Source organism: Mustela putorius, unplaced genomic scaffold, assembly GCF_011764305.1.
Source record: "Mustela putorius furo isolate JIRA1106 unplaced genomic scaffold, ASM1176430v1.1 tig00000827_pilon_pilon_pilon, whole genome shotgun sequence".
NCBI lineage: Eukaryota > Metazoa > Chordata > Mammalia > Carnivora > Mustelidae > Mustela > Mustela putorius.
In genome coordinates, this window is record NW_025421489.1 from 410,283 (window position 1) to 422,833 (window position 12,551).

The 12,551-nt window shown below is 39.1% G+C and overlaps 2 protein-coding genes and 1 pseudogene across 8 annotated transcripts in view; 1 reads left to right on the forward strand and 2 right to left on the reverse strand.

Moving 5' to 3' along the window:
- LOC101678988 (ankyrin repeat domain-containing protein 26) overlaps positions 1 to 12,551 on the reverse strand; it is a 173,857-nt gene that overhangs the window by 83,189 nt on the left and 78,117 nt on the right. For all 7 annotated transcript variants that reach the window (XR_006608096.1, XM_045084945.1, XM_045084946.1 and 4 more), the window contains one exon: positions 6,861 to 7,009. Coding sequence is in view for 6 of the 7 variants with exons in the window: in XM_045084945.1 (XP_044940880.1) it covers positions 6,861 to 7,009 (149 nt within the window). In the remaining variant the exon portion in view is untranslated. The remainder of the gene's footprint in view (positions 1 to 6,860; positions 7,010 to 12,551) is intronic.
- On the forward strand, positions 9,051 to 9,457 carry LOC101672250 (60S ribosomal protein L39). The gene has a single exon (XM_004833876.3). It carries the CDS (start codon positions 9,103 to 9,105, stop codon positions 9,256 to 9,258), a length of 156 nt encoding a protein of 51 aa, XP_004833933.1. The 5' UTR covers positions 9,051 to 9,102; the 3' UTR covers positions 9,259 to 9,457.
- Positions 10,941 to 12,374, reverse strand: LOC106006315 (annotated as a pseudogene).

Below are 12,551 nucleotides of genomic sequence, written 5' to 3' on the forward strand. Positions count from 1 at the left end.
AAAGGTATAGTAATCAAAATAGGATAACCGTTCATAAAAAAAAAAATTTAAAAACCCTAAAAAAACAGAATCAAGAACCGGACAATAAACCCATGGATCTAATCAACTAAAATTGATGATGGAGCTGAGCAAACTCAAGGAAGAAAAGATCATCTCTTCAATAAATGATCCTGAGAAAACTGGATATTCACATGCAGAGAATGAAACTGGACCCTTAACTTATACCACTCACAAAAATTAACCAAAACTGGGTTAAAGACTTAAATATATAACCGTAAACCATAAAACTCCTACAAGAAAACAGGGGGAAATCTCCCTGACATTGATGTTGGCAATGATTTTGGATGTGACATCAAAAGTACAAGCAACAAAAGCAAAAACAGTGGAACAAGCAATGTTTCTGCACGGCAAAAGAAACGAGCAACACTCTAGTTCCATTTACGCTGAATATATAGGGGAAGGAAAGGAAAAAATAAGATAAAAACAGAGATGGAAGCAAACTGTAAGGACTCAAGGAGAGGAAAAAAACAGGGCTGCTGGAGGGGAGGTGGGTGGGAAGATGGTCTAACTGTGTGGTGGGCATTAGGGAGGGCACTTGTGAGGAGCACTGGGTGTTACATGCAAGTGATGAATCACTAAAGTCTACCCCTGAAACTAATAATACAATATATGTTAACTAAGTTGAATTTAAATAAAATCTAAAAAAACAAAGCAGAAACAAGAACATAATGAAAAAGCAACCTACAGAATGGATGAAAATATGTGTAAACCACACTATCTGAAAAAAGGTTAATATGTAAAATATATAAGAAATTCATACAATTCAACAGCAGAAAAACAATTCAATTAAAAACTGGGCAAGGCATCTTAATAGACAGCTTTCCTCAGAAGATATTCAAATGCCCAACAGGACCAAAAAATGGGCTCGACATCACTATTCATCAGGGAAATGCATATCAAAACAATAATGATGTGGGCGCCTGGGTGGCTCAGTGGGTTAGGCCGCTGCCTTCGGCTCGGGTCATGATCTCAGGGTCCTGGGATCGAGTCCCACATCGGGCTCTCTGCTCAGCAGGGAGCCTGCTTCCTTCTCTCTCTCTCTCTGCCTGCCTCTCAGTGTACTTGTGATTTCTCTCTGTCAAATACATAAAGTCTTAAAAAAAAAAAATGAAAATCAGTGGTAACCTTTGAAAACTCAATTCTGGCGTAATGGGACTGGAAATTACTAGTGAGAATTCAATAGTGAATGGGAGGGAAATAAGGATCACTGAGTGTACATGGTTCTTTTAAGGATTTCATAGCTAAGTGGAATGATCACAGATGACTTAATTTTCTTGTTTAGTTCAATCCTTACACAAGTACTTTTGTAATATTTTGAAATTTTTTAAATTACATACATGTAGCACTAAATTTTTTTTTGTTTGTTTCTCTGTTTTGTTTTGTTTTTTTGAAGTGCCAGACAAAAGGAACGCTTGAGTGGCTTAGTCTGCTAAGTCTCCGACTCTTGGTTTGGGCTCAGGTCATGATCTCAGGGTTGTGGGATCTAGTCCTGCACAGGGCTCTGCTCTCAGTGCCAAGCCCGCTTGTCCCTCTCCCCACCACCACACCTCACCCCCAACTCTCTCTCTAATATAAACAAATAAAATCTTTAAAAAGAAGCCAGACCAAGGCATTAAATAATTCATGAAATTATATAAGTAAAAGACTCCTTAAAAATTTTTCTAGATAGGGGCACCTGGGTGGCTCAGTGGTTTCGGCTGCTGCCTTTGGCTCAGGTCATGATCTCAGGGTCCTGGGATCGAGCCCCGCATCGGGCTCCCTGCTCCGCAGGAAGCCTGCTTCCCTCTCTCTCTCTCTCTCTCTCTGCCTGCCTCTCTGCCTGCCTGTGATCTCTGTCTGTCAAATAAATAAATAAAATCTTTAAAAAAAAATTTTTTTCTAGATATATAATATTATATAATCTGATTATCACTTTTTTTATGCTTAGAAAGACCACAGAAAAACTCTAAGTTCCAACAGCAGTATTTCATGCTTGATAAAAATCATCTAACTCTAGGATATCTTCTACTATCCAAAATAATTCGTCATATTAAAATTCTGTAAGAGAAGTACAAGGGGTTTAGAATGCAGAAAATATTCCTATTTTGTAAACTGAATTCTCATAAATTCTATAATATGAAGTCACTATTGAAAATTTTGGTGTGGCACATGTAGAAATAGATTCTCTTTAAAAAGGAAGGATAATAACACGTGTGCAAGTTACCTTAAGAAGAAGATTCAATGCATTAGTGACATCTTGGTTTATAGCACAGGGATCAAATCAAATGTTTGTATAGAACATGGGACAAGTTGACATATGAAATCTCTTGGTAATACTCAGATCAATTTGAGGGTCCAACATTTGAGCACTCATGCATTAGGAACCAAAACCAAAACCTAGTGACTAGCCATTTTGTTGGTAATAAGAGTGCCAGAATAGCAGGTAACTTCCTTTTGCAACACAGCAGATATTAAAAGTATTCTATTTTTCACAAAACTCGACCATTCTCCTACACCATACACAAAGATAAACTCTAAATGGATGAAAGACCTCAATGTGAGACAGGAATCCATCAAAATCCTAGAGCAGCACACAGGTAGTAACCTCTTCGACATCAGCCACAGCAACTTCTTTCAAAACATGTCTCCAAAGGCAAAGGAAACAAAAGTGAAAATGAACTTTTGGGACTTCCTCAAGATAAAAACCTTCTGAACAGCAAAGGAAACAGTCAACAAAACAAAGAGACAACCCAAAGAATGGGAGAAGATATTCACAACTGACACTACAAATAAAGGGCTGGTATCCAAGATCTATAAAGTACTTCCCAAACTCCATACCCAAAAAACAAATAATCAAGTCAAAAAATGTGCAGAACAACAGACACATGAGAAAGTGCTCCACATCACTCAGCATCAGAGAAATACAAATCAAAACCACAATGAGATACCAGCTCACACCAGTCAGAATGGCTAAAATTAACAAGTCAGAAAATGACAGATGCTGGCAAGAATGTGGAGAAAAGAGAACCCTCCTACACTGTTGGTGGGAATGCAAGCTGGTGCAACCACTTCAGAAAACAGCATGGAGGTTCCTCAAAAAGTTGAAAATAGAGCTACACTACGACCCAGCAATCACACTACAGGGTATTTACCCTAAAGATACAAATGTAGGTATCCAAAGGGGCACGTGCACCGGAATGTTTATAGCAGCAATGTCCACAATAGCCAAACGATGGAAAGAACCTAGATATCCATCCACACATGAATAGATAAAGAAGATGTGGTGTATATATATATATATACAATGGAATACTATGCAGCCATCAAAAGAAATGAAATCTTTTTTTTTTAAAGATTTTATTTATTTATTTATTTGACAGAGAGAGATCACAAGTAGGCAGAGAGGCAGGCAGAGAGAGAGAGAGGAGGAAGCAGGCTCCTCACTGAGCAGAGAGCCCGATGCGGGACTTGATCCCAGGACCCTGAGATCATGACCTGAGCCGAAGGCAGCGGCTCAACCCACTGAGCCACCCAGGCGCCCAAAAGAAATGAAATCTTGCCATTTGCAACAATGTGGATGGAACTAGAGGGTATTATGCTGCGCAAAATAAGTCAGTCAGAGAAAGACAATGATCATATGATCTCCCTGATATGAGGAAGTTGAGAGGCAATGCGGGGTGTTCGGGGGGTAGGAAAAGAAACAGTGAAACAAGATGGGATCGGGAGGGAGACAAATCATAAGAGACTCTTAATCTCACAAAACTAAGGGTTGCCGGCGGGAGTGGGGTATGGAGAGGGTGGTTGAGTTATGGACATTGGGGAAGGTATATGCTATGGTGAGTGCTGTGAAGTGTGTAAACCTGGTGATTCATAGACCTGTATCCCTGGGGCTAATAATACATCATATGTTAATAAAAAAATAGAAAGTTATATTAAAAAAACAGGCAGAAGACATGAACAGACACTTCTCCAAAGAAGACATACAAATGGCTAACAGACACATGAAAAAAATGTTCATCGTCATTAGCCATCAGGGAAATTCAAATCAAAACCACAATGAGATACCACCTTATACCAGTTAGAATGGCCAAAACTAACAGGACAGGAAACAACAAGTGTTGGAGAGAATGTGGAGAAAGGGGAACCCTGTTACACTGTTGGTGGGAATGCAAGTTGGTGCAGCAGCTTTGGAAAATAGTGTGGAGGTTCCACAAGAAGTTAAAAACAGAGCTACCCTAAGACCCAGCAATTGCATTACTGGGTATTTACCCCAAAGATACAGATGTAGTGAAAAGAAGGGCCATATGCATCCCAATGTTCATAGCAGCAATGTCAATAGCCAAACTGTGGAAGGAGCAGAGGTACCCTTCAACAGACGATGGATAAAGAAGATATGGTCCATATATAAAATGGAATATTCCTCAGCCATCAAAAAGGGTGAATACCAACATCTGCATCAATGTGATGGAACTGAAGGAGATGATGCTGAGTGAAATAAGTCAAACAGAGAAAGACAATTACGACATGGTTTCACTTATTTGTGGAACATAAGGAATAACATGGAGAACATTGGAAGGAAGGGGAAAATGAAGGGGGGATATCAGAGGGGGAGATGAACCCTGAGAGACTATGGACTCTGGGAATCAAACAGGCTTTTTTGGGGGGGGAGCGGAATTTTAATGTGTATTTGTAAAACTCCTAGGTGTGTGCACATGAGAACAAACATGGGGATATGGATATTAGCTTAAACTTGTTGGGAGCATGCTACTTCTTAGCTCACTTTGAAAAATCCAGTACGTTAAAAAAAATCTTTACCATGCTGCTATGTATATGGAAAACACTATTACTTGCTAGAAGCAATAATCATCATTGTCATTATTAACAAGGACATTTTGAGCATTTTACTCCACAGTAGGAACTGCCAGAATGCTTTACATTGTGCATGACATGTTCCTCCTCGAGGATGTTACTCTAGGAGGCTGGCTTCATTATTCCCATTTGACAAAGAAACTGAGGTCCAGTGCTCTTATTATGTTAACAATAGGAGTGTCAGTGAAGACATGAAAGCTACTTTGATCCATCTCTTTAATGCACCTGAATTGCCCTGTTGCCCTGTCCCTGTCCCTGACTCCACTCACCTATCCCCCTTAAAGATTGAGAAACTTCGCCTAGCATCACCCCTCTGCCCCCAAGTCTAGGCTGGAGGACGCCCTCTCCCTCCCACCTCTGTAGCTTGGAGATGCCCATCACAGGCCTGTCCACATGCATCCTTCTCCTCAAGCAGGGGGGCTTTCCGGGGCAGGGACATAGTCCCCCAACTCCCCCACCCCAGCCCTGAGCACACTCTGGAGTCTGAGCAAGGCCTGTTGAGTAGATGAGTAGAGGAAGCAAATGCGGAAAGCAAGTCAGAATCAGAGTCTGGCATAGCTGGGGGCCTTGGGTGTTAGAGGTCATCCTGGCCTTTGGTTTAGTGATGACGTGTCTCTTTCCAAGGCCGCTGCTCTGAGCCTCTTCTCTCCTGCACCTGCACCAGCAGAGAGGAGGCTGAATAACACATACAGGGACGCGTCTGTTCTTCGGGAACCCCAAGGAATAGGAAGGAAAGTGTGGAAGCATCTTCAGGACAAGAACCACCCTTTATCTCATTTAGTTTTCCCAGCATCTACATGAGACGCTTGGTTTATGCATGTCGACTGACTTGCAGAATAAACTGAGGCCTTTAAAGGGGAGTGGGGTGGGGGAGTTGAGTGAGCCCAATGATGGGTATTAAGTAGGGCATGCATTGCATGGAGCCCTGGGTGTTATACACAAACAACGAATCACAGAACACTAATCAAAAACTAATGAGGCTATGGTGACTACCATAGCATAATTTAAAAAAAAGAAAAGAAAAAGAAATGCTGGGATAGAAAAATAAATAAGTAGATAAAAGTATTCCAAAATTTGCATAAAATATGACATCAAACCAAAAACTTTAAATATACTTTGTTAAACAATCAGTACTTATGTGGCGCCTGGGTGGCTCAGTGGGTTAAGCCGCTGCCTTCGCTCGGGTCATGATCTCAGGGTCCTGGGATCGAGTCCCGCATCGGGCTCCCTGCTCGGCGGGGAGCCTGCTTCCTCCTCTCTCTCTGCCTGCCTCTCTGCCTACTTGTGATCTCTCTCTGTCAAATAAATAAATAAATAATCTTTAAAAAAAAAAAAAAAAAAAAAACAATCAGTACTTGTAGACCTAAACTCATTTTTTCAAACAGTCACATACTACATTGTTTTACAGGGGTGAAAATTTACTTCCCTATTGACAGATACTTAGACTATCTCCAACTTTTTTATATGAAATAATGCTATAATAAATATCCTTAACATATCATATTTTTTATATATAACAATATATAATAAATTCCCTTAGAATGTGTGTGTGTGTGTGTGTGTGTGTGTGTTTACACAAGTCATGTTTTCCTATAGGATCTAGTCCTGGCAATGAAGCTCTTGGCATAAAGAGACAGAATATTTAAAGTTTTTGAAACACAATGCTAAATCACCCTTTAGAAAAGATTTACCAATTTTATTTAACAACAGTATATAAGAATGCCCTTTTCCTCACATTTGCTAACTTTGGTTGTTAATTTTTAAATAGAATATTTATCACTATGACTACAAAAATGGCATCTCATTATTTAAATTTTTCTGATTAGCACCCAAATTGAAACAGTCTTACTAAAAACCATAAAATTTGTTAATCATGAATGTTAGTTCCAACTAGAGTTTGTTTTATAGGAAAATAATTATTACCTACTATTTAAATATTGCTATAGGCTTACCCATCAGATTCTTCATTTTCCGTAATAGGACATAGGTTGTTATCAGTTTTTCCACTCCCTATTGGATGCATTAGTCCAGCAGCAGCAGAAGCATATATGCTTTCTAATACTGCCGTTTCATCATTTTGGTGCCTCTTCGTTTCTTCAATCTTTAATGGAAGTTTGGTACAAAGGATAATCGTTACTAGTTTATTCATTAAAAAGAACTTTTTATTCATTTTTTATTCATGTTTTAAAGATTTTATTTATTTATTCATCAGAGAGAGAGAGAGCACAAGCAGGAGGAGGTGCCGGCAGAGGGAGAAGGAGGCTCCCTACTGAGCAGGGAGCCCAGTGCAGGACCCCATCCCAGGACCCTGGGATCATCACCCGAGCCAAAGGCAGGCTCTTAACCAACTGAGGTACCCAGGCATCCTAGAACTTTTTTCAATAATTATATCATTTGATTCTTAGTTTGCCGTAACTTTAATTCACAAAAATATTTTGTGGTTATCATTACAAGTAACTGCAATTTTTATAAATTCTGCTTCATTTCTATTTCAATAAAAAGAGAGGAACTGGGATGCATGGGTAGATAAGTATCTACCTTCGGTTCAGGTCATGCTGGAGTCCAGACCTGCTTCTCCTTCTGCCAGTACCTCCCCCTGCTTGTGTGCACCTGCTCTCTCACTCTCTCCCTCCCTCTCACTCTCTCTCTCTGACAAATAAATAAAATCTTTAAAATAAATAAATAAAATTAAAGTAGCAGAATTTTCCAAATTTTCAAAAAAGGGCTTTCTTAATTTTGTATTCACATCCATGCTTTTCTACCTAACATTCCCCACCCTACCCTATCTGATCAGCAGATAAAAAGAAATAAAAAGACAAAGACACAAAATTTGTGGTCTTCTGTCTTTACCATCTGGATTTTGCATAAATAGTCAGATTTAAAGGCTGTGACATTTTGGTGTTCCAGGAACAAACAGGAAGCTTTCCTCTTTTTGGACTGAGCTATTCTTTCCCCCAACTGCCTCTTATAATCCTTTCTCCATTTGGTCCCTAGGGTTACCAGTAAAGTGACAGTGTTCATTAAAATATATGATCCAAAGTCCACCACAACACACCAAAAAAAAAAAAAAACCAGAGTGAATCTGCTCTTAGTGCAGAATTCTGGTAACTAAGTAATGCTCCCCAAATTCCACATTTAGTAACCATAAAATTTTATAGGTAGAGGGTATAAAAGTAATTATCAACTTTAATCCCATTTTCTACTGATGGTGGGGGTAAAACCAAAAGAGGTTAATGATTTGTCCAAAGTTCCTAAAGTGGCATTACCTAGCATTTTATGGCACCAAAAGAGATGATGTAATTCTTTAATGCCGAATCAGATAAGTTACCAAATTCATTAAATTACTCAGATACATTAAAAGTGTGACACTGGCACAGTAATTTAATACCTGAATTGGGGACGAGGTGCTTAGCTACTTTTTCTTTTAAAAAAGGATATCTCTATATTTATATCTGTTTTTTAAAATTCGAATCACCTCAAAAGTCAGTTTTCTCCCTTCCAGTTAAATACTGAAGGTTTGTTGAAGGTTTATGCTACTTACATAATAAAAATCCTACATGTCAAAATGGACCATACTTTATTAAACATAATATGAAGGTTTGGCTCAACAGAAACGTGTGAAAATGGTGATTAAAAAGAAAAAAATATGGAGGGGGTGCCTGGGTGGCTCAGTTAATTGGGCCTCTGACTCCTGATTATGGCTTAGGTCATGATCTTCGGGTCATGGGATGGAGTCCTGCCTCAGGCTCCATGCTCAGTAGGAAGTCTGCTTCTCTTCCTCCCTATCTCTCCCTTTGCACCTCCCCCTGCTCATGCGCTCTCTAAATAAATAAATAAATCTTTAAAAAGAGTCTGTTTAGGGGCACATGGGTGGCTCAGTCTGTTAAGCGGCTGCCTTTGGCTTAGGTCATGATCCCAGCAGTCCTGGGATAGAGTCTCACATCGGGCTCCCTGCTCAGAAGAGAGCCCGTCTCTCTCTCTTCCTCTGCCGGCTGCTCTGCGTACTTGTAGTCTCTTTCTATCTCTCTGTCAAATAATTAAATTTTTTAAAAAGCTTTAAAAAAAAGAATCTGTTTTAAAAACATGTGGAGAAAAAAAGTGACCATACAAATATTTGTTATTAAAAATATCTCAAAGTGGTCCTTTCTCTTTTTCGCCGCCATCCTGCTGTGTGCTGCGCGCTGTTAATTGACCATGTCTTCTCACAAGACTTTCAGGATCAAGCGATTCCTGGCCAAGAAACAAAAGCAGAATCGTCCCATTCCCCAGTGGATTCGGATGAAAACTGGTAATAAAATCAGGTACAACTCCAAGAGGAGGCACTGGAGGAGAACCAAGCTGGGTCTCTAAGGCGTCCCACATCATGCGATGACACACCTAATTGGCACCACGTATTTAATTAAGCTACTTGAGGATCATGTGTTCTATTCCATCACCCTGTAAACACCTTTCTGCCTGGCCAATAGATACCATTTATCAGCGAAAGATTTTTCTGTTACTATAGCTCTGCACTAGTGGGTTGGTTTGGTAATAAACGTGAGGCCTTTGAGCTGTAAAAAAAAAAAAAAAAAAAAAAAAAAAAAAAAAAAAAAAAAAAAATCTCAAAGTGATCGTGTTGGAATTCTAAATTCCAAGAGTGAGTGAAGCAGAGAAGACCGCACATACTGAAACAATAAAAAGAAGCAATAAATAGATTGGTTTAGCTGAAATTTTTGTTTATATCCTCTTTCCTGTCCTTGTTTCTTTCCCATTTTATTGTTGATGTAAGTGCAATTTATATTTAAGCCAATAGATAGAAATGAAAACCCTAGAAATGGGACACCTGGGTGGCTCAGTGGTTAAGCTTCTGCCTTTGGCTCAGGACATGATCCCAGGGTCCTGGGATAGAGCTCCAGGTCAGGTTCCCTGCTCAGGAGAGTCTGCTTCTCCCTTTCTCTCTCCCTCTGCCTCTTCTCAATTCATGCTCTCACACGCACACACATGCGCATGCACGCTCTCTCTCTCAAATAAGTTAAGCTTAAGAAAAAAATCTAGAAATTATTATATATTTTTTTTAAATGTATTTATTTGGGAAAGAGATCATAAGGAGGAAGGGCAGAGGGAGAAGGAGAGAGAAACTAAAGCAGACTCCACGCTGAGTTAAGTGCCGAAGGCTGGGCTTGATCTCATGACCCTGACATCACAACCCACGCCAAAAACAAGAGTCGGATGCTTGACTGTGCCACCTGGGCGCTCCAAGATAACTGTATTTTTAAAAGCAATTTTCTTTACAGTTTTTGGTTCATGAAGTCACAAGGTACAGAGCTAAATTAGTTTCCCAGTTCATATGCCACTTGGCAGACTGACAGAGAAACTTAAGGAAAACAAATCATAAGAATGCTTTTCCTGCACTTCTACCATTTAGACAGCAGAAATCTATTTCTGAACACAATTACATATTTAGACAACCCTATATGATACACGAACCTTTTCATAACTGGAAAATCAAAATGGCTATCATTGATAAAGAAAAGAACAAAAGAGCAGCTCAAAGTGAACCTCTACCTCTTTTTGAAGTTCAATGTTTCTCCATTCCAAAGACAGGAACTCTATCTGCAACGTGCCTATCTCATTCTTTTTTTTTATTTATTTATTTTTTTATTTATTTTCAGTGTAACAGTATTCATTGTTTTTGCACCACACCCAGTGCTCCATGCAATCCATGCCCTCTCCAATACCCACCACCTGGTTCCCACAACCTCCTACTGCCTGCCCCTTCAAAACCCTCAGATTGTTTTTCAGAGTTCATAGTCTCTCAGGGTTCACCTCCCCTTCCAATTTCCCTCAACTTCCTTCTCCTCTCCATCTCCCCTGTCCTCCATGCTATTTGTTATGCTCCACAAATAGGTGAAACCATATGATAATCGACTCTCTCTGCTCGACTGATTTCACTCAGTATAATCTCTTCCAGTCCCGTCCATGTTGCTACAAAAGTTGGGTATTCATGCTTTCTGATGGAGGCATAATACTCCATAGTGTATATGGACCACACCTTCCTTATCCATTCGTCCGTTGAAGGGCACCTTGGTTCTTTCCACAATTTGGCGACCGTGTGCCTATCTCATTCTTAAACTTTTTCACATCTTGCTGTAAATCTTCCTTTAGATACGCTTCTGTTGTTCTGTGACTACATGCTGGAGAACTCCCATTTTCTAATTTGGGATCCATACTTCTATAGTTATTAGTACTGTCATTAGCTGCATATAATGGCTTCTAGAATAGGTCTTTTGTTTTCTTCTAAGTGTTTGTAACAGCAGAAATACTGTGCCTTTTGACTCTTTCGTCTTATCTCACTGAAGCAGACAAGCCAAGAATCAAAACGGCTTCCTGGATTACTAGACTGAGGTATACACCCAATGTCTGATTTACAACCAGTGCTAGTTTGGTTTACACTTTTTGCCATCTGCATGTCAAACTCTCAGTCTTCTTTCACTTCAAATGTAACCCATGGGTTCCTTACTTTTTTCTCTATCACCATCAAAACTCTCATTTTTGTTAAAAATCTGCTCAAAGTCTGATTTGTTATCATTTTCAGAGTCTGATTTATTTTCACTTAAGGAAAGATCAGAAGATGACCGGCAACTACAATCCGAGGATGAATGAGAAAGAACGACATTTTTGAGTCTAGACTCTTTCTGTTCAGGTAATGCCCGAAGTGTGACAAAGACAGGCACTGCAAATACCTCTTTTTTCTCAAAATCAAATCTATCACTTGTCAAATTAGAAGGTATTTGCGTTAAGTTTGCTCCTTCTTTAAAGGGACCATATAGTGACTCTTCTTTAGGATAAGCAGTAATTTTTTTTTTTTTTCAAAAATTTCACCACACTTCTGCTTTAACTCTCTGGTGATGAGTTTTAACTTATTTTCCACTCTAATTTTCTTGTTTGGTCCACATGTCCTCATACTTTTGAACAGAGGATGTTCTGAATATAAAAATATATCATCCTCTCAATCACATTCCTTATTCATTCCTGGTTCTTAAGCCATTTTTGACAGATACGAAAGTTAAATTGCTGTGTTTGATTTTCAAATGTCCTTTCTGTCAGCATACATGTTTGTAAAATAACTTTATCCTTAAGTAATCAAGTATGGACAAAGAAAAAATTAGAAAATAATTAAAATTTAACTTAAATTTCTTAATCTATGTTAAACTGCTCCCAAGTCACTGGATTATAACTAAGAAGCAAAAAACAACTTGCCCTAGCCTGAAACAGAAGAAAAACATAAATCCATAAACAACTTTGTCAGTTTTTTTAAGCTAAACAATTCATTACATGTTACATCTACCAAAAAATGAATTAGATGATTTTCAATGTTACAAACTTAAAAACATTTTATCTTTCCATATCTTAAACAGTGAGCCCCAATAGTGCATTTGAAATTTTTTTTTAAGATTAATGACTAAAGGGGGCACCTGGGTGGCTCAGTGGGTTAAAGCCTCTGCCTTCTGCTCAGGTCATGATCCCAGGGTCCTGGGATCGAGCCCCACATCGGGCTCTTTGCTCAGCAGGGAGCCTGCTTCCTCCTCTCTCTCTGCCTGCCTCTCTGCCTACTTGTAATCTCTGTCTGTCAAATAAATAAATAAAATCTTTAAAAAAAAAAA

Excerpts from the sequence above, each read along its gene's own strand:
- LOC101672250 (XM_004833876.3), top strand. The coding sequence starts at position 9,103 with ATGTCTTCTCACAAGACTTTCAGGATCAAGCGATTCCTGGCCAAGAAA.